Source organism: Littorina saxatilis, linkage group LG14, assembly GCF_037325665.1.
Source record: "Littorina saxatilis isolate snail1 linkage group LG14, US_GU_Lsax_2.0, whole genome shotgun sequence".
NCBI classification, from domain to species: Eukaryota; Metazoa; Mollusca; class Gastropoda; order Littorinimorpha; family Littorinidae; genus Littorina; species Littorina saxatilis.
Window position 1 is genome coordinate 12,700,095 of NC_090258.1, and position 26,926 is coordinate 12,727,020.

General features: G+C 40.1%; 2 protein-coding genes and 1 long non-coding RNA gene across 3 annotated transcripts; 2 read left to right on the top strand and 1 right to left on the bottom strand.

Annotated features, from left to right (window-relative positions):
* Positions 1 to 6,699: 6,699 nt before the first annotated feature.
* Positions 6,700 to 10,078, bottom strand: LOC138946652 (uncharacterized). The gene is made up of 6 exons (XR_011449392.1): positions 9,742 to 10,078; positions 9,057 to 9,123; positions 8,769 to 8,918; positions 7,984 to 8,060; positions 7,583 to 7,781; positions 6,700 to 7,110 (listed from the first exon to the last, which is right to left on the bottom strand). It is a non-coding gene; the product is annotated as an uncharacterized lncRNA (long non-coding RNA).
* A 3,846-nt stretch (positions 10,079 to 13,924) lies between these two features.
* Positions 13,925 to 19,767, top strand: LOC138946854 (uncharacterized). The gene is made up of 5 exons (XM_070318257.1): positions 13,925 to 15,248; positions 15,677 to 16,168; positions 16,602 to 16,869; positions 17,100 to 17,212; positions 17,649 to 19,767. The coding sequence occupies exons 1-5, from the start codon at positions 14,897 to 14,899 to the stop codon at positions 19,214 to 19,216; spliced, it is 2,793 nt and encodes a 930-aa protein (XP_070174358.1). The 5' UTR covers positions 13,925 to 14,896; the 3' UTR covers positions 19,217 to 19,767.
* A 1,520-nt stretch (positions 19,768 to 21,287) lies between these two features.
* On the top strand, positions 21,288 to 26,744 carry LOC138947134 (uncharacterized). Its single transcript, XM_070318583.1, has 4 exons — positions 21,288 to 23,236; positions 23,580 to 23,810; positions 24,902 to 24,977; positions 25,340 to 26,744. The coding sequence occupies exons 1-4, from the start codon at positions 23,091 to 23,093 to the stop codon at positions 25,496 to 25,498; spliced, it is 612 nt and encodes a 203-aa protein (XP_070174684.1). The 5' UTR covers positions 21,288 to 23,090; the 3' UTR covers positions 25,499 to 26,744.
* The last annotated feature ends 182 nt before the right edge of the window (positions 26,745 to 26,926 follow it).

The following is a 26,926-nucleotide window of genomic DNA, read 5'->3' on the forward strand; positions in this document are numbered from 1 at the left end:
CTTTTCGACTGAGAATGAAATGCTTGTAGTTATTGTAGTACACGAGCAAGTACAGTCACACATATAACATCACTTGTACAATAATGTACCTGATCAAAACATTCACGTGCTGCGAAGACTTGATGAATTTCATTTCATTTACAGTGGAACCCCTAGTTTAAGACGTCTTAAAACTCAGAGAAAAATATTTCTTTCTCAGAATGGAGGGTAAGCGTATTGATGTTATGAACAAAAGATCTAAAAAAGAACAAATTCAAGGCTTCACAGAGGGAGGGGGAGGGGGAGACTTAAATTTCTTTCTTTCTTTATTTGGTGTTTAACGTCGTTTTCTACCATTCAAGGTTATATCGCGACGGGGGAAGGAGGGAGATGGGATAGGGGAAAGGGGGGAGATGGGATAGAGCCACTTGTTAATTGTTTCTTGTTCACAAAAGCACTAATCAAAAAATTGCTCCAGGAGCTTGCAACGTAGTACAATATATGACCTTACTGGGAGAATGCAAGTTTCCAGTACAAAGGACGTAACATTTCTTACATACTGCTTGACTAGGAGACTTAAATGGAGGGGTCTTAAAATGTGGTTCCACTGTACTAGCTGGATTGTATCTATAGTTGATATTTTTGTTTTTATATAGCAACATGGCAAAACGCTTCCAATATAATAATGACATCGACCTCGACCTGATGGACCAAGTTGTCCTCATCAACCCCTGGACCAGCAGCTGGGAGAAGGTGGCCAAGGCTGTCAGGGTTGCCCAACCCCTCCTCGAGGATGTGACTACCAAGGGGATCAACGACAGGTGCCAACTCCTCATGGCGAAAAGGAAGAGGGACAATGTGGACGAACTAAAAGCGTATGTTGCCAATTGATTACTTGTATTAAAATATAATAATGCCTATTGGTTTTGTAATTATTGTTATTATATTTTGTACTGTATTACATGTATAAATACTTTAAGTACATCCAACAATAACCCATGTACGTACCAGTACATTAATTTGTGCAAAAAGTTATTGATGTTGTTGTTTCAGATCTGGAATTGAAGGAGAGGCTGAAACAGCGCTAACAATAGCGCTGGACGAAGCGCTGTTGTTGCGGGAGGAGGCAGAGCGGGAAAACAAAGAAAAAAAGAATTCAAAGGTACATTGTATAATGGCATTTGTGCTGAGTGTGATAGGCATCATTTCTTTCTTTCTTTCTTTATTTGGTGTTTAACGTCGTTTTCAACCACGAAGGTTATATCGCGACGAGTATAGGCATCATAGGTTGTAAGCACACAAAAACAAAGAGTTTCCAATTTTTCTTGGCATGGTTACCATAATCAGAGATTATTAAATGTTTAGGTGTGAACAAGCAACTTCACCTCACCCCCTACCAACATATTTTGCCTTAGGTTGCTATTTAGCGTTAAATCTTATTTTTCTTGGGTCTGGCTGATCCAGTAATTATGTTCTGGATCAAGACAATGCAGTTTCTTTGTTTTTAAATTAAGGCCTTCGCAATTAGTATGCTGTGGTTCTAACAGATCCAGTACCATACAGGGGCGGACGAGGGGGGGGGGGTGCACAGGGTGCAGGTGCACCCCCCTCCAGCAAAAAAATAAAAAATAAAAAAAATTTGGAAAACTGATTCTATGATCATTTATAAGTTCAAATGTCACCAGATGGCACCATTTTGCTTCTTTGGCCAAACATTTTTCCGGGGGGGCATGCCCCCAGACCCTCCTAGCAAATTCGGGCGCTTTGCGCCCATCACATTCACTTGCGATTCAAAGTGCACCCCCCCTTTCAAAGCAACTGATCCGCCCCTGCCATATAATGTCAGTAATACCCTCTATAATTTAAAAACAAACAAACTGCATTGTCTTGATCCTCGAATTCCTTACTGTGAAGGTGACATTGAGTCACAAGGGTATTACCGTTCTTGTCATGTCAGTGTTACATAACAATGTTTTTTTAATGTGTTTTTTATTAATGAAAACTATTCTGTCAAACAGGCGGCCGATTCTATTCAGAAGGCCAAGATCCCGTACGAAATGAACATATATGAACATATAAGAGACATATAAGAAACCTATAAGTTTCTTATAAGAAACATATAAGTTTCATATATGACAAGTAAAAAGCTATGTATGTCAGTTGTAGGAATAGGTTTCTTATAAGTCTCTTATATGAAAAAGACCCCAATTCATATAAGAATCATATATGAATCATATATGAGAACCTGCACTTCCAGAAACCTATAGTTCTCTTATATGTTTCTTATATGAATCTTATATGACTCTTATATGAATCATCACTTAGTTTCTGCATAGGAGAATTCAGGACTTAGAAAAAATATTGGACAATGCTGAATTACTGGCAATACTGGCTTTCATATATGTTTCATATATGAACAGGAAGTGGATGGTTTGCCTTGAGCATTATCTCCCCCTGACTGAACGGCCATCTTTGTGACAGCAGCTCTGTGAGGATGTTTAGCAGAAAATCAGTGAAAGAGCAGGACTAAAATGCAAAGTTCTTACAGAAATAATTGGACTTGATGTATGAATATGTGAAGAGAATGTTTATGTCATGCTGATGTTTGTGGGTGGCTGGCAGCCCAACCAACCCAACAGCTTGACACTGACAGGTTTGTGTTTTTATTCAAAATCCAGAATTTCCCTCCATTATTTATTTTACTTTACAGTTCTGGTTCTGCATCAGGTGATCAAATCATGTTTACCAGCACTACTTTGGTTCAAGCAACAAGAAACTGTGACAGCTGTGCATATTCAAGAAAATTATTTGTGGCTGTAACTTGTTTGTTGTTTCTTGTTCATAATTTCAAGTTTCAAAGTATTGGATTTGAAGAGGACAATGCATGTCTTACTCCTCTTCTTGTGACCAGTGATTTAGAGATCTGTTTGTTTTTGCCCTCAAAATAAACACAACTTCAGTAAAGATATGTATATATACTGAACCAAAAGGTATTTTGCAGTTGGATTCATTATAATTCAAAGTCAAGACAGTTAAATTGGGTTACGCAGGTGTTATTTCCCTTGTAAACACAAATGTAGGTCAAGGTCGTGTGTCTAGTATGAGACATATAAATATCATATATGAGACATATAAGAATCCTATAAGGGAGATGTAGGTTTCATATAAGATTCTTATAAGTCTCATATATGAACATTTCATATAAGAGACCTATAGCTTTCTTATAAGAGAATATAAGATTCATATAAGAGACCTATATGAGCTCAGGTTATAGGTTCATATATGATTCATATAAGTTTCTTATAAGAATTTACCTCATTTGCATTTAAAATACCTATAAGCCACATATATGAAATTGTCATACAAGACTCTTATAAGAATCTTATATGAAATTGGGTCCAATTTCTTATAAGAACGTTTCGTACGGGATAATACGGGATGCAGCCCTGGGCAATCTGCAAAAGGCCCAGCCTTCCGGCAGTGGTGAAGGCAAGTCTCTCATTGACATAGTCTCTGCATATCCAGGCCAAAACTAAAGATAGTTGCAGCAGAGTTCCCACAACAACCAAGCATAAATGAAACATAGAATTAATGGTTGGACATATTTGTACTCCCAACTGTATTCAATAACTTTTTTGTTTTTAGGTTTCCTGGTCAGCCCAGGCCCCAGTCCACTACTAAATTTGTTAGCTTTGACATTCGTACGTGTGGCCCCTTCAGCTGAATTGATTATCACAATTGTTATGCATGTGACATTATTGATTTTAAATTGCAGATGAAGTACCGACGATAAGGCGAAAGAGAAGAGGAGGGGTGCTGGAAGAGTACCAAGCCTTTCGACGACAAGCGGACGAGGACAGAGAGAGAAGAAGGAGCGAGAGGGAGGAGAGAGAGTTCAGGAGGAGGGAAGCCGACGCAGAGAGAGAGTTGAGGAGGGAGGAGCTGGATCTCCGCAGGCAAGAACTCGCTTTGCAGGCAAAGCGAGATGCCGCTTTTTTTGAGTTACCGTAAAAGTCGACCTATAAGCCTCGACTTTTTTTTCCTAAATGGACCCCTGCGGCTTATAAGGCTGTGCGGCTTATGAATGACTTTTTCTGAATCAGTGGCGTGTATCCGACTTCGCTCAGTGACCTAGTTTCCGGAAGTTGGATCGCCGCTGTGTAATGGCCTTGAATCAGCTGTGTTTACCTCAATTCACTCACTCACCTTCTTTCCGGAAGTTTGAAGCATGACAATAACTTACACTCACACAGTAATGGGTTGGCATACACCGGTTTTGATCGATCACTTCGCATTGCTACTACAGAGAACAGCAACACGCACATCTCCTAAAACAAAGCAACGTACAACCACGATGCCGAAAACATGGAGGCAGGCCTATGATGCAGCCTACAAACTTGCAGCCATAGACTTGGCTGTTGAAAAAGGCAATCGCGCTGCTGCTCAACAAATCGGCATCAATGAAAGCATGATTAGGCGTTGGCGAAAGCAACGAGGCGAACTTGTGAAATGCAAGAAATCCACAAAAGCATTCCGTGGTTGCAAGGCACGCTGGCCACAATTAGAAAACGAAATGGAGGACTGGGTCAACACACAACGTGCGGATGGTCGCGGTGTTTCAACTGTTCAGCTTCGTCTGAAAGCACGCACCATTGCAACACGTCTGAAGATAGACGACTTCAAAGGCGGTCAATCTTGGTGTTGCCGATTTTTGAGGCGCAAAGATCTGTCACTGCGTGCACGTACAACTTTGTGCCAACAGCTGCCGCCAGACTTCCAGGAGAAAATGATGTCATTTCGAAACTACGCACAAGAGCAGGTAGCTGAGAATCTGATTGGCCCACAGAACATCATAAATATGGATGAGGTTCCGTTGACCTTTGACCTTCCATTGACACGCACAGTAAACAAAAAGGGAGAGTCTTCTGTGGCACTGAAAACAACGGGACATGAAAAAACACACTTCACCTGTGTTTTGTCGTGCACGGCTTCGGGTGAAAAGCTTCCGCCGATGGTGATTTTCAAGCGAATCACAATGCCGAAAGAAAAGTTTCCGAAGGGGATCGTCGTGCAGGTTAACAAGAAGGGGTGGATGGATGAGAAGATGATGGACACCCTTACCCAAATGCAGTATACTTATTTTGTACTGCAGGAGGTACAATTTTGGTACGTTTGCAGCACATTTAAGGTACGTACTGAAAATGTACCAAATTGGAACCGTGCTGAAACTATGCTGAAAAGATACCAAAAATATACCTCCAAGTACTGAAAACGTACTTCCCTATTAAAAGTATCAACATGTACTGAAAATATACTGAATATGTGCTGTTAACATGCACACCATGGAAGTTTTAGGGCATATGCTATCATTTATAAATAAGAAAAACTGAGAAAAGTCAAAACAATTTGCAGTGGCAATCTTCAGCTTTTAATATCAGAAAAATAACAATGCATTCACATGAATCCATGTGTATATATATCTATATATGCACACACACAATGCAAATTTAAAACAAATAAGTGTTCAACTTAACAGAAAAATATGTATTAACTTTTACACCTGCATGCAAGCATACCACATCCATACTGCAAATGTACCACAAATATACTGCAACTGTACTGATTAATCGCTGCTTTGGAGACATACCTCACAGATACTGAAAGCATACTAATAATATACTGCCCTAGAAGTTAAAGAATATACCATAAGTATACTGATTATGAACTGCTGCAGAAGTACACTAAAAGTATACTAATAATATACTTCTCTAGAGGTTTAAGAAAAATTGCCACAGAAAAAAGAATGTACTTTAAGTATACTGATTATGTACTGCTGCAGAGGTATACCAAAAATGTACTGAAAGTATACCAATAATATACTTCCCCAGAGGTTTAAGAAAAATTGCCACAGAAAAAAGAATGTACCATTAATATACTGATTATGTACTGCTGCAGAGGTATACCAAAAATGTACTGAAAGTATACCAATAATATACTTCCCCAGAGGTTTAGAAAAATTGCCACAGAAAAAAGAATGTACCATTAGTATACTGATTATGTACTGCTGCAGAGGTATACCAAAAATATACTGAAAGTATACCAATAATATACTTCCCCAGAGGTTTATAAAAATAGCCACAGAAAAAAGGGGGTGGGGGAGGAGAGGGGGCGGGGAGAGAGGGGGCGGGGAGAGAGGGGGCGGGGAGAGAGGGGGCGGGGAGAGAGGGGGCGGGGAGGGGGTGGGGGGAGAGGGGTGGGGGAGAGAGGGGGTGGGGGAGAGAGGGGGTGGGGGAGGGGAGAGGGAGGGGAAAGGGGGTGGGGGAGGGGAGAGAGAGGGGAAAAGGGGTGGGGGAGTGGGGGGAGAGGGGGTGGGGGAGAGGGGGTGGGGGAAGAGGGAGGGAGTGGGGGGAGGGAGTGGGGGGAGGGGGGGAGAGGGGTGGGGGGAGAGAGGGGGTGGGGGGAGGGGAGAGAGAGGGGAAAGGGGGTGGGAGAGAGGGGAAAGGGGGTGGGGGAGTGGGGGAGTGGGGGAGAGGGGGTGGGGATAGGGGGGGAGAGGGGGTGGGGATAGGGGGGGAGAGGAGGGGGGGAGAGGGGGTGGGGATAGGGGGGAGAGGGGGTGGGGGGATAGAAAGGAAAAAAATATATACACAGAAATATGCCCAGTACACAAAAAAAATAACCCTCATCAAAATGTCCATACCATAGAACATGGGTGGAGATCACATAAAGACACCACAGACAAAATATGACTAGAACTCTCATACCAATAATAGGGGAGAAACAATGTGATGTACATACAACAGAACGTGACTAGATAAATGCATGACTAGAAATCACAAACCAATTTTAGGAGAGAAACAATTTGATGTACATACAACAGAACGTGACTAGATAAAAATATACCACAGAGAAAAAAAAAAAAAAAATTGGCATATTAGAATCAAACAGATCTAAAAGAAAATAAAGTCTGTACATACATCTGAACAAACATAGGTCCTGGCACAATTGGCACAAAAATATATAACAGTTACTTCGATTTCTGATATTTACAAATAGCTGCTGACAGCTTGCTCCGCAGCACCGTCCTGACCCTCGCGGACGAGCTGCCCTCATTGTTTGCCAAGGTGTAAGCTGAAATGATATATTCAGCAGGTTCAGACAAAATTATAATTAAAATTACAGCCTGCAAGAAAAATATTAATATCCATCCAAACCTCTGTACCTTGAAGTCTTTTCTTTAACTTTACCAGCAGAATACCACTTGTGCAATCAATTAATATGAATACATCTTTGTCTACTTCAGATACAAGAGCAATAGGAATTGTAATTCAATCAAGTTGGTGTTTTAATGAAACGTGATTGGTCAGAATGCCCCAACTCATTAAAAATTACTGGTAATCAATTGTCCGAGACCATACGTTTTGCAATGTGATGTCAAATACGTTGTCGGATTAAATTGCAATAACATTGACATGCTTCCATTTGAAACTTCTCGGTCTTCTTAGTGGATTGATGCTCTCCCAAAGCTTAATTGAAGCCCTCCATCAATGTATAACTCAAGTATATTTAATATAAAGAAGAGCAGTACTGAAAAAAAACATACAAACAATGGCATCAACAATGCGCTTGTCCAGGCCCTGTTTCCCATTGGTCCCGGACAAATTGCCTGCTTCAACCAGCTGGTTGGTGGTGTAAAATACACTGATCAGGTATCGGGGCATGGCGTCCCCAGACTTTCCCTTCGCCTCGATCAAATTGGAAGGGTAGCAAAAGACGCCAGAACCAGGGTCCAGCTCAACCATCTGCACAGGCAATATGAAAGTTTTAGGGTATAAATTTACAAAATATAAGGCTTTAATTAATGCTTCTGACCTATTGCATTGTCATTATGTACCTTTATCTTAAAGATGCTCCAATAATGATCAGGTAACTAGTATCAATTATCAAATCAATAAAACTATGTCATCAAGTAATAGAGAAAGGACAGGACAACTGTAAACTTACATGATGTGCAGCGGCTGTAGCAGGTGAATGGCACCCTGGCTTCTGGCGTCCAGATGGTGGGGAGTGATTTTCAACATCTGAAAATAAAATAATGTGAAATACCGTGAAAATAGAGCCCGTGAGGAGCATTTTGGAACGTTCACCCAATTTTATAGTAGCAATTGGTGTTTAAGTGTAGCATTAGCATAATCATAAATTTGAATCGCACACCCCCGCATGTATATGCCATCAAAAATGTTGGTAAGATTCTGAGAGCTCTATGACGTTACAGCCGTCTAAACATAGTTCATTATTACCCATACACGCAAAGTCCGTCGAATTCTTTGGAAACTAGTTATCCGTCCGCATCGGCGTGGAACCTGTACCATTATCTTCACCACCCTTATGCTTCCTCCGTTTTATTCTGCCTCCCATTTCCACTTCAAACACGGTGCAAGCTTCATTATTAAATCTGCGTACAACTTTACAAGAGCATTGCATATTCTAATCAAATTCACGATTGGCCTATAGAGTCACCAGATATGCGAATGCTTGCAACAAAATTCACAAATGGCTAAGCAAGTCACGTGGACAACATCGAGTCATAACGGAGTGGTACCCAGCCATCAGTACTTGGCTGGTTACGTTATGTTCATTATTGATTGTCGAGGGATAAGTTAATATTTTGCATGCTTGTCATTTTTTGTTTGAGCATAGCAGCTTTTGGCTTGGCGTAGCAATGACTGCAAAATCTGAGCAATCTACATCAAAAATTGTAGCAGTTGGCAGGTATGCAGCTAACATACCTTGTGTAGCATAGCTGGCCACCAGCTCCCCCTCCAGCTCGCGCTGTCTTGCCTCCAGGCTAGTGACCTTGGCCTGCAGATCCTTGACCTGCACCCTCAGGGCATCTACATTCGCCTTGCAGGCTTCAGTGCAGGGTGCTGTGGTTAGAACTGAGAAAAAGAATACCAATTATGAACATAAATAAAATTTTTACTAAAGCATTAAGCACCAAAACCAAAACTGTCGGCACTTAAAAATGTAAAAGGTGAGCGGACACATCATAATTTTGTTAGGGAATAATCAGTTACCTGATCTCGGCGCCTTAACCGCGACTGTTGCACGCGGTGTTGGTGCACCATCGAGGTCATATGAAGGCTAAAACAAAAAAATCCCATAGCAACACGTGAGAACATTCAAGGCGTTTGAGAAAAAAAAGACACTAGCTGCTATTAGGATCTGTTCTATATGTCACATGCACGGAAAGGATCATGCTTCAAGCAAAAAATGAAGCAATGAACTAACTGGCAACGCTCTGAATCTTTGTCGTGGTGGTGGTGGTGGTGACTCTGGCGACGCTGACTCTGGCGACGCCGACGGCATAGCTAATATAAATAAAACAAATATAGATTTGCTTATTTGCCAGTCAATTATTGCTATCGCTGCACAACTCACACATAGCATCATCAAATGGACCTGGAAAGCAGAAAGCTTCAGGATCACTTGGTGTTTAAAAGCAAAGTCAAAAAAATACACATGTATGATTTTTTTCAGTTCTAAAAACCAAATCGAACAGTATCATTTGACAGAGCTTAACATATATATACCTGCCCTGTGTCAATTGAAAAATACATTTACTCACACCTAGTTTGACATTATGCCCAAATGACTTTCAGACCTCTTAGTCAAAGGTAAGCTCAGACAAACTATTTTAGGTGCAAAAACCCTGAAGACTAAACGTCCTTTTGATTTCAGTTACTTTTTTGATTCAATCACCTGAGCTTTTGGGGAACTTCAGGCCAACTGCATGGCGTGTTGGAGAGGTGTCTAGCAATCCCGACACCCTGTCGATGTCCAGTTCCTCCAAATCGATGGGACATGGCGATGAAGGCTAGAACAGGAAAAATAATGGTGGTGTCTTTTAACCATTGAGGTGCCCAGAGGGAGAGGGTATTTTAATAGCCATGAAAAGGGTGGTCCCCTCTAGTTCAGGAAAAAATATCAATTGTAACCTGGCAACCATCCTGGGCTGCCATAGCAATTAAAATATGCCCAAATAAAATTTTCACAGGCACTACAAAAAAAGTACTGAGCACAGGAAGTAGCCAAAGCCTTTGAGAATACCCCCCCCCCCCCCCCCCCCCAAAAAAAATATATCATCAAACACCATCATAACATATGTGCACGTCCTAGATACTGGGAAATACTATGGGTTGTCAACTTTGAATGACTGTCACAATATCTCTGAGCAATGGATGACAAAGGGGATGCTTTGATGTCAAAGGGGATGGATTTGACTTACTGTAACAACCAAGTTTGGGTTTCCAAACATTGCTGTGGGTTTTAAACGATTTAATTTTTAGCCAAAATGCCCCCAAAACAGCACCTAAAACTGGGACAAAAATACACCAGTCTGTGTTGCAGCTGTACATAATGGAGAATAAAGCTCTGTGAATTTTATTGTGATGTTTATGGGTCAGCTGAAGGATTATTCTCGACATACACACTCAAGAATTACATCTATTTTTCTACTTCTGGGAGTTTGATCGGCAAAGAAAACACGTAATCGTGGGTTACCGTCGTTTCCGGTTTCAACTTCATCAAAAAATGCGATCTGCTGAACAAAGGAAACCTCAAAGTTATTCAAAGTCATTATTTATTTATTTCAACAACATTTAGGTTTTCAAAACACAGCACTACGGTAGGAAACAAATTTATTTCAGCTTATAATCGCGCTTGAATGTACCCCACCCTTGTTTCGTTTCCATCTGTAACCCACGAAAGCATGGCCACAGCAGACGACAAATCCCGCATTGCCTATCACACACGCGTTGTGAGATCGCGGGAACACCGTCGAAAGTTCCATTCATGACGTTTGACCCGGTCATGTGAATAGACAATGAGAATTTATCCACCCAATCGTATTCGTTTCCGGTTTTTGAGACGTAACTCACGACAGACCACGCTGTATCTTCACTGTTTGAGACCTGTAAAATCTTTTTTGACAATTGTAGCATATATTCATCGACGAATTTTGCGATATTTTGCTGATTAAAGCTTGATCTGGTGCAAAGTTTGAGCAGCACATGTGTTCTCATGATCGGCGCCATTATGAAATTTTCGATTCTTCTGCAACGCACGATCGACAATCGATTAATTCTCTCATTTAGGATTGTCGCTTATGGAAACTTGAAAATTTCAAACTTTCATGTATGCATAGTTATTTATCTATGTAGTCCACATGCAATAATCAAGTTTTAGTTCTTTTCTTTGGAAATAAAAGACATTACGAACTATGGTTTCCATGAAACTCACGACAGTATTATCTCTATACACATAAACCCAGTGAGCACAGATCGAAAACTTTTTGCTCACTTAAATCTTTCTATCATGTATTAAAACCCAAAAGGGTGCCCAAAACGCTAGTTGCTACATTTGACCTACAAAAAAAACTTTTGCGCCTGGACATTGCGTGGGTTACGGTTTCCACTTTCTACTTCGATCTAGTTAACTTATGGAAACTTGTAATTTCAAACTTTCATGTTTGCATATTTATTTATCAATGTTGTCCACATGCAAATTGCAATAATCAAGTTTTAGTTCTTTTCTTTGGAAATAAAAGACATTACAAACTATGGTTTCCATGTAACTCACGACAGTATTATCTCTATACACATAAACCCAGTGAGCACAGATCGAAAACTTTTTGCTCACTTAAATCTTTCTATCATGTATTAAAACCCAAAAGGGTGCCCAAAAGGCTAGTTGCTACATTTGACCTACAAGAAAAACTTTTGCACCTGGAAATTGCGTGGGTTACGGTTTCCACTTTCTACTTCGATCTAGTTAACTTATGGAAACTTGTAATTTCAAACTTTCATGTTTGGATATTTATTTATCAATGTTGTCCACATGCCACATGCAATAACTGAGCTAAAGTTCTTTCCTGTGGGATATTGAAGCCTAAAGTGGAAACCATGTAACCCACGACATAGAGCGTACTGCATGTGTCTAATTGTCATTTCTAAAGAAACCCCGATATGAAAGGTCCTCTCTTTGACAGAAAAAGATACAGGCATGTCTTTTGCACTTAAAAAAGAGTATTTCACTCAATTCAGTCCTACTTTTTTTCCTGGTGTCCATGTCCCATAGTTGTGACCCAGTATCTAGGATGTGCACATATATAAACTTACAGTTGATGTACTGGTGTATACATCCATTGACCTCAGCATTTCTTGGTGACGCACCAGCTGTTTCTGTTTTTCCTCATTCAAAACAACAACAGCAGGTTTTTTCTTCACTGCAAAAGTAAATATAAATAAATATTTAAAATGGAACAAATCTTCTGATGCCTTGTTGTAAAGGAAGTTTTTACTCCGGCCTGCAAAGCACACAAATAACGTAAGCTAATAGTTTAACAAAACATCCTTAGCTAAGCTTATTGGTGACCTGCATGTACATTAAATACTAAAGAGAAATAAACAAAAGAAGGTTATTGACCCTGCATACATTACAACCAGACCGCATCCAGTCATGTCTTAATGTGCAGACACTGCACACCCCTAACATTCTAAAATACACGAAAATATAAGTAGTAGGAAATACAAACCTGGCTTGGCCTGCTTCTTTATCAGGGGGAGTTCTTCTGGCTCAGGGTCTGCAAGACATACACTCACGTCACCAGAGCCTTAAAAAGTGGAAACCCACCCCCCTACCCCAATCTAAAACTCCCTCCATTTTAAGACCCTGTTTCTATTAAAACAAGAAAGAAAAAAAAAACAAGAAAATTTTATATTAACGGGCAAGGTAAGTTTATACAATCAATATTTCGGCATGTAACCGTCTTCTTTGGGATGGTATGGAAAAAAGCCACGTGATTGTAAAATTATCCCGATTTAAAGATCACCTTGCAAGCTCTAAGTTTGAGTGTCTATCAAGGTCGAAAAGAAAGTATCAGTCAAGTGAACACAAGATACAGCATGAAGAATTTCCAGTTTTGCTTTCAAAGATATTAAATCTTTCATTAAATCAGTAAATGTGATATTTAAGTGTGCATGCAATTAAAAAAATACATGCGTGGAAAGTTAAGAGTACAGGTTCAGTTGAGAAAAAGACTATTTGAAAGAGCATTACCTGCAGCAGTGTTCCGTTTTCTTAGCTGTGTTGCAACCGCTAAAAGAAAACAAGATGTAAAAGAAACATCAACAGAATGAAACCAAATTATGGAGACGAGGAAACAAAGCGTAAAATATACGTAAATTATACAGTAGACCTGAATTCTTTCTCAATCTCAAATCATACTCTTCTTTCTGCTGCCATGATTCAACACATTATTCAGCATGTAATTGTAAAAAAAAACCAAAAAACCATTAGCTGAACAAAAACATTAGCTGTTCAAGAGATATGTCCAAAGCTGCAGTATGAGTACAGATTCAGAACTATTAGAGAAAACATTACCTGCAGCAGTACTGCACTTGCCCGGCTGCGGTTCACTGCAGTCAGCAACGGCCGGCACGAAGCTTGAAAGTGGTACATCCGCTATAAGAAGAAAAAAAACATGAAACTAAAATGCGGGGATCTAAATATTTTTTTTAAAATATACTATTTATATAAATTATATTAATAGTATTATAATACAAAAGATTGAATTCATTTTTAATCTCAATGAATGATCACACTCTTCTTCCTGTAGCCCTGATACAACACATAATTCTGCTAAATAAAAAACCCAACCCCACATGGAGCTAAAATACATGAACACAAAACTTGAGTAAACTGACCTCTTTTGTCTAAATGGTCCGCTTTAACTCCCATGAGGGACAATGCTGCACGCAGACTGGGTGCTTTGGAGACAGCAGTGTCCAGTAGTGCGCCCCTCTCCATCAGACCATCTCGATCCTCTGATATTGAAAAACGAAAAATGCATGAGACTTAATAAAGTAACAAAATTAAAACGAACATTTTAACACACTGGCATGGTTATGTAAGATAGGATAAGTTCCATAGTGGAACTTTTTTGGCAATTCCCTGTACAGTGCACCGTAATTCAAAAACACCTGCTAGTACGTTGCAGTATATCACTTATCAGTATCAAAAGACGGTGAAAAGTAGAAACATTTTCAAACAAGGAATACCAGTAACCTCGCAGTATCATAAGATCATATCCAAGTGACTTTTACAAATGTTAATATATCGAAACGCACACATATCACATGAAAGAAATCGTGCTGACAGAGATAAGAGAAAGACAAAAAAGACTCACCAGAGATGGCAACAATCAGGCCTGGAAAAGTCTTGCCCTTGAAGCCAGGGTAAGAGGCCCGTACGAATTCGACTCCGTACTTGTCCAAATCCTTCCTCGGCTGCTCAATGGCTTTCAACGAAATGACAGACCATCTGTTTTCCTCCGTCCAGTACATCAAAGCTTTGGCCATGATTGCTTGATCTTGTAAAGAATGCTGGTAACTGAACGTATTCGTAATGTCCGCCTTTTCGTTTTTCAATGGATCGCGTGGAACAATACTGATTTCCGGTACTCGAGATTTTTACAGGATTCTGCAGAAACTAACCAAACATTACCAAAACTTGCATAAAACATCATCCAAGATAGACGATTTGTCGTTGTAATTTCTTCAGATCCTGTTTATTTGACATACTTTGTGTTAAAAAAAATATATATTTTCCAAGTGATAAGGTACACTTTTTATAAGTTTAGTGCTTTTCCTTTTTTCGGGATTTGGGTAAAAAGCATTTTTGGGGCCATTCGCTTCGAAGTCCTTATCTAGTAATGTGAAGAGCCTCCGTGTGCCCTTTCAAATGCTTACAAATTCTGAAAACGCAAAATATTCCCGTCAGTACACCCAAATGTTTACTCATCACCAGGCCTGGCGAAGTTTAAAGGGGTACCGGTTTAAAGAAAACAGCACAAAAGATGGCGTCCCCGCGTGGCGATTACAAGGTGTACCTCTCTGATCCGAACAAGAAAGTTCCAAAAGTAACTAAATGGAGGCATCGAAAAAGGCAGAGGTCTGAAATGGAAGGACAAGATGTGGAAGCCAGTGCCGTCGACAACAGTATTTTGCGAGAAAGTTTCAACCAAGGCGCTGAACAGTCAGAGTCACTGACTTCTCACGCTCACACTCACAGTGGCAGTCAGACTCGGTGCAACGATCACGATGATTTGTATTCAGCGTCACTTTCGCATGATCCCACGCAGATGCACCTGGAGGATGCTAAGTACGCAGATGACGAAGACGACATCGACTTTGAGATCGATACAGATGGTGAGTTTGATTAGTTATGGTGGGAAGGCACTACGAGTACGTTCCTCGATACACATTACATGTATACGTGATTTACTTTGTATGTTCTGTTAACGCGGGCTTGTTCTGCAAATTCTTGTTAATGTCCTTTGATGCTCAATTTAATGACAACATGACCCGCACTGTCTGCAATTTTTTTTTAAATTAAGCAGAAACAGAAACAGAAAGAGTTTAGACTTCGAGTGTAAGTTACTTAGATGATTTTTTCCTACCACAACGATTGCTAATTTCATGAGGCTAATCACACTGGCATTTTCGTTTTCCATGATTCCAAATAAAAACCTAGTTGCAACAGACAGAGAGGGACACAGACTATGTGTGTTTAGCACATGTTACTATTAATTTATTAGAAATGAACCTGTTGTAAGTATTGATTTTTTTTATTGCAGTTTTCCATTTTAATGAATCGGATCCACTTGAACACACCAGCAGTGCATCAGCCAGTACAAGCATCCCAGAAGAAGTGATATCCCCATCGACTCCTGTAGGAGACACATCAGATGCAGATGACAAGAAACCGACCAGTGTTGATGAACTGCTGTATGATGGAGCCAGACTTACAGTGGCATGCAGCATGTTGTTGATCATTGCATTTGTGATGCGTCATGGTCTTACTGGCCAAGCTATGGCCGACCTTCTGGCTTTGATCGAAATGCACTGTGTTGTGCCAAATCTATGCAGAAAGACTCTGAAAATGTTCACAGAGTTTTTCAAAGAAATGTCGAACCCAATCGAGTTCCACTACTACTGCAGTGACTGCTACTCATACCTTGGACTGGACAAGAAGCAGTCGTGTCACATCTGCCAGCAAGCAAATCGTGCCAGTGTCAACTACTTCATCATAATCCCTGTGATACACCAGCTTCAGTCTCTGTTTGATGGTATACGCTTCGTCTATGCTTTTTTAATTTTCTTTGACTCGTTTGAGTGCAGTTGCTTATGTTTATAACAATTACTGAATTAGTTATTACCGTTATGAATGTTATAAGTATTTTAGAATCTGAGTAATATGATATGTGGTGCTCAGTATTTATTCCTGGATAGGTGTTAATTGCATTGGCCATTTTTGTCTGTCAGCACCAGATACAGCACTATCTGAGATTATTGTGTGTACCTCAAACAAGGTTCCTTAATGATTGCCCATTTAGGACCAATTGAGTGATAACTTTTAGACAGACAGAGACTTTGCACATGTGAAGCTGACGGTGGACATATACCACTCCCACACTGTGTGTTAAATTTGTTTCATTCTTGCTTCATAGAGCCTGTACAGAAGTCTGTAAGTTGTAACACCCATTTTGCTTTTTTTGACAGATGGTTCTTTCGAGCAAAAGATCCGAGCCTGCAAAGAAGCATGGAAGCAAAGAAATGGACAGATAATCACAGATGTAATGGATGGCAAGCTCTACAGGGAGGCATTCAACAGTGATGGACAATTCAACTCAAGGGCTGCCAATGCCAAAGAGGATGAGCTTCACATTTCTTTTCAACTGAACACGGATGGAGTCTCCATTTTCAGATCTTCAGTCTTCAGCATTTGGCCATTGTACATGGTCATCAACGAACTCCCCCCAGATATAAGGTACTTAAATAGCAGTAAACTGTTGACATTTGTACCTGTCTAAGCCATCTATATAACATTAACAGGCCCCTGTGTGTCAAAATGTTGGTAGGGGTTAGGTTAATTTTAAGCAGTAGACCCCTTACCGCCCTCATAAACCTGATAAACAGGCAGTGAGTGAGTAAGCAGGGAAAAAAGATAACACAGAGGAAATTAAATGATATATGTATGGTGATTTTTAATTGTTTCAGGTTTTCACGAACCAATCGCATCTTTGCTGGTCTTTGGTTTGGGAAGACAAAACCTCAGATGCTGACGTTCCTTACTCCGCTGGCCACCTGCCTGAAGGATCTTTTCAACACAGGTTTTTTTTCTTTTCCTATTATTCAATAAGATTGATCGTGAGATAATTTTGCTGCAATGATTGTGGTTAAGCTGAAAGTAGCAATTGTAATTACAGTTTAAAAAAAGTGGGTTAATTGTTTTGTTGCTAGTTTTCTCAATTGTAAAAGCAAAAATCTGAAACAGATAGTCCACTAACCTTCAAAAATCAATTACTAGTAGGTGAATTCTGGAAATAATTCTGTTAAGTTTTTATAGGTAGCAAAGGGTTGCCTTTCGTTCAAAATTTGAGGGCAAACAAATCCACTTTTCAAATTAGGCCAATCATTATTGAGTTGTACACATGCTCGCGGACAACGTGTAGCAAGTGATTTGGGTACAATATTACACAAGTTTGTTTGCCCTCTTTTTTCTTTCGGCAAAAGTTCTTTCTTAATGAGATCTTGTGTTCTGTTCAGGTTTTCAGACCGGGAAGACAACTGTGAAGGGACTTCTTTTGAGTGGTGTTTTTGACTCGCCTGCCCGGAGTTTGTTCCAGAACATAATTCAGTTCAATGGTTTTCATGGATGCCCTTATTGCCTTATGCCAGGTGAAACATTTAGGACAAGTGCTGGAGGCTGTACCCATATTTACCCTTTGAACATGCAGTACAGAAATGGCTGTGGCGAACCAAGAACTCACCAGGACACCGTGAAACAGGCTGAAGAAGCAGATGCCTTATTTCAAGCGGGTAAACACAAAAATGTGAAGGGAGTGAAAGGGAAGGCATGGTCAATGTGTTTTCCTCATTTCGATGTAATCCGAGGAGTAGCTTTAGATTACATGCACTGTGTGTGTTTGGGTGTTACGAAAATGCTCATGACCCTTTGGTTTGATAAGTCTCACAAAAGTCAACCTTTTAGCATTTCTAACAAACTTACAGAAGTCAGCAGTCGTCTCATGAAGATCAAACCACCTAACTTTCTTTCCAGACTACCCAGACCATTGACAGACATGTGCCACTACAAAGCCTCAGAATACAAGTCGTTTCTTTTGTATTACAGTTTGCCCTGTTTGATGGGAATTTTGCCTGGCGAGTATTTCCAACACTACATCCTTCTCGTTGAAGCCATGTACATTTTGTTAGGAGATCAGATCATAGTTCGGGACATTGAGCGTGCTGAAAGGCTGTTACTTCACTTTTGCATGAATCTGCCTGTGTATTATGGGGAACGTTACTTAACTTCAAATGTTCACCTCCTTTTGCATGCTGCTGAAAAAGTCAAAGATCTTGGCCCTTTATGGGCTAACAGCTGTTTTTATTTTGAAGATTTTAACGGTCAGCTCAGGTCATTGTTTCATGGCACTCAAAAAATTGAAGTTCAAGTGTCTCTTGCTGTGCGTATTCATCAAACACTGCCTACTCTTGCTAATTTGTTACAGTGCGGTACATGTGAACATAAGTTTTTTCACAATTTGGCAGGCCGTGCTCTGTCTTCACCAAAAGAGTACTTTTCTCGAAGTTGTGGCGTGCTGGGCACATTGTTTAAGTGTAACACAGACACTCTAGATAAACCTGTCAAGCAGTTCATACGCTCAGTCTTTGGCACAGTAGATTCTGTTTGGATGTTTCAAAGAGCAATGGTCAATGGCAAAGTTATACACAGTGTCCAGTACTCATGTGTGACAAGAAGAAACAGTTTCACTGTGAGAGTAAATCATTGTGACTTTAAATTTGGACAGATCCAGTATTATCTAAAAATGTTTGCTACATGCCCAAATGCCTTACAATGTTCTCATATGTGCCTGTGCAAGAAAGCAAAATTCATAGCTGTGGTACGTCCCTGTGTTGAACTAAAAGATGTCTTGTTGTCTTTAGATTGTGTTACAGGTGCCAAAGTGCCACATTTAGTTCCAGTTTCTTTGCAGGATCTGTCAAAAGTTCAGCTTGTTAATATTGTAGAAATTGTTGAGCTATGCATCTTCACTCAAGGTGAGCAGTGTTCTTTTGTGACTCAAAGACCAAATGGATATGAAAAAGAATAATCCCACCCCGTTGGTCTTGACATTACCTTGAATGTTTTTGAAGCTAGAGCTTTGATACTATGCACACTTCTAGGGTTTGATAATCTACCGGACTTGGCGTAAGTTTCATTGACCCTCGTCAAGTTTTGGGATCACAGGGGGTCATGTTCGATTCATTATAACTTAACAGTGATGTTATCTCATGCGTTTTTGAAGCAAGAGCTTTGAAACTTTAAACACTTGGAAGGGTTTGATAATCTTCTGACTTTACCCTATTTTGGTTGACCCCAGTCACAGTGGGGTCATGTTTGTGAAAGCTTTACATTGAGGTTTTCCTGGTTATTTTGAAAGCAAAAGCCTCCAAATTTGACAAAAATGTAGGTGTTGGGAATCAGCAGGCATGACCAAATGTGGCTTGTTTTCATTAAATTTTAGATACCCAGTAGGAACATGTTTGCTGGAAAAGATTTTTACCACTGAAAATGTTCACAGAGCTATCACAGTATCAGTGTGATTCTTTGTATTGTATGCAAGCTTGTATGTGTGCTCTTTAATGAGTATTTTCCTTTTCATTTGAGACAAATCGTATAAGTTGTATCATGTGTCTTGATTTAACTTGTAAATATCAAGGATATATATGACAAAAGGAGAGTCATCAATATTTTCTTATTTCTTTCTTGGAATTCTTGTTAAAATAAATAATGGGGAATATTGTATGTGTGTTTTGGCTGGTGTTATTTATTGTTTGAATGGTACCTGGAAGGCAAACGTCTATATTATTAACAATGTAGATGCAAGTTGTAATGTCTTGCTTTAAGTTAACAGAAACATGGTCAAATATATATGCATTTACACTATAGATCACAGAGAAAATGGCTCGATAAAAGATTTAATGGCCTAGAGTTTGTGGTACTTTTCAGTACACAAAATGTTTCTAAGTCCAACTGGCACTCACAGTATATGAAAAAGTAACAAAGTCAAAGCAGTATATTTGCAGTACAGGCAAAAAATGGCTAAGTTATTTTGGTATGTTTTCAGTATACATAATATTTTCTAAGTCTAAAAGAAGCATATTTTCAGTACACAAAATGTTTTCTAAGTCTAAAAGAAGCATATTTTCAGTACACAAAATGTTTTCTAAGTCATATTGAAGTACTTTTTCAGCATACAAAATATTTTCTAAGTCCAACAAAAGCACATTTTCAGTACATCAAAATTTGGTTAAGTCTAAACGAGGTACGTTTTCAGTACAATAGAGGTATGTTTTCAGTATACCACCTAACTTGGTCCAAAACTGCAGTACTTTTTCAGTGTACCTCAAATGTACTGATTTTTCTTTGCAGCACATTTGAAGTACATTTGAAGTACATTTTGGGGCAGGAGGTACAAATTCAGTACATTTTCAGCTCATGTTTGGTATACCTAATTTGTGCTGATTTCTGTGGGGGCACCTGGCTGACAGAATGCTATGGGAAAAGGCCAGGGGGTTTCTTCCGTCGCACTAAAGCTCTGTTAGTCATGGACAGCATGCGTGCACACATCACTGAGAAGGTCAAAAAGTCAGTTACTGCCACCAACTCCATCATCGCTATCATCCCGGGTGGCACAACAAAGTACCTGCAACCCCTCGATATCAGTGTGAACCGGCCCTTCAAAGTGGTGATGAGGGATGAGTGGGAGAGGTGGATGGTGGATGGCGAGAAATCATTCACAAAGACTGGCCGCATGCGTAGAGCAACCTTTGCAGATGTGTGCCAGTGGGTCCTGAAAGCTTGGGATGCTTTTACAAAAAAAATGATTACCATAAATCTTTCTTTGGGTGGGTGGCGGGGTCGTGATCAGTTTTATTTCACAAAATAAATTTTCAGCGTTTTTTCTTTGGTATAATTTTTAATTCTGTAGGGGTGGAATGTGGTGATTTTAAATATATATATATATTTTTTTTTTACTCTGTTGTGCGTTATATTTTGATTAAGTAAAAATGTCGATTGCTAAGTTCACTTTTGTTTTCAAATCTTGTTCAAATTTTGTGTGTGAGTTTGTGTGATTCACCTCACCTCACCTATGCCTGTGACCCCGTCTGGGGTATAGGCCGCCAAGAGTTTGTGTGATTAGAGATGAATTATTCAAAAAACGCAAGGAAAACAAGGTTGGCATTATCCTCCTACATTCGGTAATATTAGGCATGTATGAAGTCTGAAGTTCCGCAACATCTACAGTTTCGTATATTTTAATTAAGCACAAGGTCACACGGAAAACCCATTCTTCTTTTTTATGCCAATGGTGGCAAGACAACAAGCGACCCTAAACTACCTGTTAGCCGGATAGCCAATGGTGGCAAGACAACAAGCGACCCTAAACTACCTGTCATCCGGATAGCCGGCCGGTTTGCAACTACAAGTATCTGGTCAAATGCAATTGGCGGGGACGTAGCTCAGTTGGTAGCGTGCTGGTTTTGTAGCCAGTTGGTCGCTATCAGCGTGGGTTCGATCCCCACGTTCGGCAAGAGATGTATTTCTCGGAGTCAACTTTGTGCAGACTCTCTTTGGTGTCCGAACACCCCCGAAAAAGATCCCAAGTTCACAACAAAAGTCTCAGGGCTTGGAAAACACGAAGACACGCATGCATGATCTTTCATTTCTGATTATCATGATCGTATTTCAATACTTTGACAAGACAAACCCAATGCTGGTGTTTCGAAGAAGACAGCCACAGCGGGCTTGTTCGAATCAAAGTATCACACCATATTTTCAGCGTATTACCAACACCTGTCCCAATATAGACCAGTTGGTCTAAGAGGACGTTAAACCCTAATAGTCAGTCAGTCAGTCAAATGCAAAAGCAACTTTTTCAGTGGTACTTTATTGAGTTAAATTTGGTTAAACCAAATAGATGCTGCACATTTAGACATTTCTGTCGTCTGTAAAATTGACACACCAAAAAAGAAGCACCCAACTGGGGCGCGCTTTAAACGTTTCATACTGGCTGCGGCCTGTTTAATATTTGCTACTGATTCCAAACAAGCATATGTCTATTATCAAGTGAACCTGCGTAAAAAATAAAGCCAGGTAAGAACCCAGCTGACCTCCATTTATTGATCATTTGTAAAATTGTATGCTCTTGTCACTTGTGTATAAATACATATCTGATGGTCACTCATACTGACACTGAACATAATTTGTTAGTGTGGTATATACCGGCTTTTGACATATCTTGCAGGACAGTGACTTTCTTGAAGTAACTGCTAGTGCTACTTTGCTTCATCAGCCTACAGCTGTACTTGCTTTCGCAAATTACTTTAGTACATGCTATTCTTCATTATGAATTAGTAGGTGTGCACATGGATCTCTGACATGGGCACTGCTGTGTTGTAATTTGTAGTTTGCAGGCAGAGGGTTTTCTTGTCTGCCCATACCTCGGTACCAAGCGGCCACTAAACAACCATCATCACCAGCCAGGCAGTCACATGGGACTCTCCACTCTTCACTGAAAATCTTGTTCTTCAACCAAAACTCTTTCAAAGACACTGAACTGTCAAATATTTGGGCTGTGTGGATTTGCCTCAGGACCCGACCTTACAAAAGATCCAATCTTCTTCTTCTACATTCATGGGCTGAAACTCCCACGTACACTCACATATTTTGCTTGAGTGTTAACTTGTATAACTATTTTTACCTGCCATTTAGGCAGCCTTGCGTCATTTTCAGTGATCTGTTGGAATGTACATCTTTATTTGCTGCTGGCCACTCACTCATCCTCTATAAGGAGGCGGGGGTTAAAAAGTGTTTGGGTCGAAGGGAAAAAAAAAGGATTGGTTGGGGCTACCCGAATCATATTGCAGTGGAACATCCACTCAGAGTACCTCCCTCTTGGGGAACTCCCTATACGACAGCTCATGATGAACAGAATTGTAAGGCCAAGAGCACCCACCATCCGCCACGAAGCCATCATGTGGACAAGCAACAGGGACTTGGAATCGGAATACTGGATTTCCAACCACATCGTACCCCTCTTGCCTCTGGTGCAGCGAGCAAATGATGAGTAAGACCAAATTTTTAGTGTTTACCTTTATTTCAAGTTTAATGGACGTCACTTGGGGGGGGGGGGGGGGGGGGGGTACATACTTTATTAATCCTTCTTTGTCTTTCAACTTGTATTATCCTAACCAAAAAGGGAACTTGAGAAAGAATGACCAGTATAGAATACTTTGCAAGAAAAATCTTACAAATTTGGCCAAACTCAAAAGTTACAACATGCCCTTCCAGAAAATGTATCAAGGTAATTGCTATTTTACATAAAAGAGTGTTTTCATGCTCATTTCTGTCGACTTCTTAATTGCTACCTTTGTCCTGTATTTAAGTTTTATGTGTTGTTTTTTTGGCAGGCCTGCCATACCGTCATCCACAACTCCGGTCAATGCCACATCCACCAACGGGCCGTCATCCACAACTCCGGTCAGTGCCACATCCACCAACGGGCCGTCATCCACAACTCCGGTCAGTGCCACATCCACCGACAGGCTGTCATCCACAACTCCGGTCAGTGCCTCATCCACCAACGGGCCGTCATCTACAACTCCGGTCAATGCTTCATCCACCAACGGCATAGACATAGGGTAAGTTAAAAATTGTTTAACCTAAAGAGAAAAAGAATTTAAATGTAAAGAAGTGTTGTTTTTTGTTCTTGTCTTTTTCCAATGTTTTTTTTTTTTTTTTAACAACACACGTAACCATGTTGTAATACAGTGAAGTCCGGATGTAGTGATAGCCCTCGGGACCAAATTTTTTTATCACTACATCCGGACTATCATTACACCAGGACGTCCGGTTATAGTGATATTTTTGTAGGTTTTATCACTACATCCGGACGTCCGGTTATAGTGATATTTTTTTAGGTTTTATCACTACATCCGGACGTCCGGTTATAGTTCTATTTTTGTAGGTTGTATTACTACATTCGGCCAATCGCTTGTAGTTGTAGTGATATCTTCAAAGCTTTTACTGCTACATGCGGCGGCACATTTGGTAAACTAGCCTCAAGGCAGTAACAAGGTGATTTTGGAACCACTATTGATTTCGTTTTGTGACGTTTCTTCTGTCGTCTTTGTCAGGCTTGCAAATGTCCTGTGTTAACCTACCCCCGTCCTGGCAGTTCAACAGCCGGTGTGTGTGTGGGTGTGTGTGTGTGTGTGTGTGTGTGTGTGTGTGTGTGTGTGTGTGTGTGTGTGTGTGTGCGTGCGTGCGTGCGTGCGTGTGTGTGTTTTAGAGAGAGAGAGAGAGAGAGAGAGAGAGAGAGAGAGAGAGAGAGAGAGAGAGAAGGGCCACTTAGAAATAAGGGTTAAATGAAAAATTGTCAGATCAATTTTCCGCTTCAGGGTAAGCACAGTGCGTGGCTGGCTTTTGCTCGCCATTTTGGTAAAGGGAGATTACTCTCGAACATTATCACTACAGCCGGACTTTAGCTTCCCCGGGACTTGAAAATAGTATCACTACAAGCGGACTATCACTATATCCGGACTGAAAAATATCACTACAACCAGACTAAGTTAACAAAGAACATGAACAACTGGGACCGGGACCCAGAAATTCTATTACTACAGCCGGACTATCACTATATGGGTCTATCACTACAGCTGGACTTCACTGTACTTTGAATTTTAAATTAAAATTGTACCTTTAAATTCTGATGCAAATTTCTTTGTTACAGCGCTGGAAAGTTCATTCTTACCAGGATTGGAGCCAAGCAGGGGCGGCGGACAATTCAAAAAGAATATGGAGCTGTGGTAAGCAAATTTCCTGGTCTTTTGAATCTTCAAATCTTCATTGTGTCTCGGATAATACTACATGGCTCAAAAGGGTTTGTAAATTTCAAAAGCAATAGAGAAGACGTTCTATGCTCCTTGATGTGGTCTTGCATCATTCTGCACAGGTCTTTGACTGTGAAGGACATCAAATCAGCCGCACCTTAGAAAAATGCATGCATATATATATATATATATATGTCTATAACTTGAAAATGATCGGCAAGAAGACTGAAGACAAGATTCTTTCTCTCTCTTTAATACTGTCATGGTAATTGTCAAATAAGTTAATATTCCAGGAAATGAAATTATGTAAAAACTAACTTGATTCTTATGTGTTTAAGGTGCTGCAAAACCAAGGCAACGAGCTGGAAGTGCGGTTCTTAAGAGAGAAGGATGGCCACTACCATTTTCCAGAGATTGAAGACGATGCCTGGATTGACAAAGAGAATGTGGTCCGCTATTTGGACACATCCCTTTTGGCGAACCGTGTTTTGAATTAAGAAGACCCAGCCCGCCCCCGCCCCCTTAACCTACTCTTTTTTTTCAAAATGAATGTCAGCTTCGAGGTAAGAATTGAACTCTCAGTCGTAAAATAAGTCCAAACAAATTTTGTTCTTTGAGCGTACTATTGAAAATGATTTTGAATCATTTTTCGATTGCTGAAAATTTTCATTTACTGATTAGATCTGTTTTGACAATCTATCTCACCATGTAAAGGCTACAGCCACAGATCTAGTGTGTTCCAACTTCAGTCTATGAATAAATTCTTGTCACATGTATTTCATCACAAGAAACACGCGACTGTGCGTGTATTGTGGAGTAAAAAGATTATTTTACCGGCAGAGATATTGGTTGCATGAAATTCATAATGTTCTTGAGGTAACAGGAACCTATTTCTTTTTCTTCAACATAATCATTGCTCTGGCTTCTTCCTGAGGTTTCTCATGACATGTGACAGAGAAGTGTGACATAAATGTCACAAGAAACATGTGTTGCTCTCACTTGATCTGTGAAAACAGGAAATTTGACTGATTTCGGACACTAATACACTAATTACATTAATCATGTTTGAGTTGTTGATGTTTCATCATCATGTTTTTGTTGTGAAAGGTTTCATGAAGATTTTATGTTTTTTTACTTAGAATGTACCTTCACGTCACACACAATATGTCACTAGAAACAGTTGTTCGGAACTTGCTCCATCAAGGACTGGGTGGCCGAGTGGTAACGCACTTGCGCTCGGAAGCGAGAGGTTGCGTGTTCAGGCCTGGGTCAGGCCGCAATTTTCTCCCCCCCTTTCCTAACCTAGGTGGTGGGTTCAAGTGCTAGTCTTTCGGAAGAGACGAAAAACCGAGGTCCCTTCATGTACACTACATTGGGGTGTGCACGTTAAAGATCCCACGATTGACAAAAGGGTCTTTCCTGGCAAAATTGTATAGGCATAGATAAAAATGTCCATCAAATACCCGTGGGACTTGGAATAAAGTAAAAAAATTCCATCTCACACGGCATTAAGTCTCAGGAAACATGAATACACGCATGCAGGAAAAAAAAAATATGGGTAGCGCCGTATGTATGGCAGCTCGCTTTCCCCGGGGAGAAAGCAGCCCGAATTTCCATGAGGGTAACCTCACTGGACTGTAAATCTTATCCAATCCAATCCAAAGCAAGTACTGCTTGTTAAAGTTTCCCTAAAACGGTATTGTTTTGTCTGAACAAGTTAATAAAGACATTGGTCTTCGAAAAGGTGTTGTTTTTGTGTGAATGAATTTGTTTTGGTGTGAGAAAAATGTTTCTGGTGACGTGACATCATAATGCTGCATATTTTTTCCAGTTGTTGTGTATTGACTATTCACACTTTTGAGTTAGCAATTCCACAGCAATTCATTACATTCTTTACATCAAAGTAGTGCTCAACTTTGTTGTTG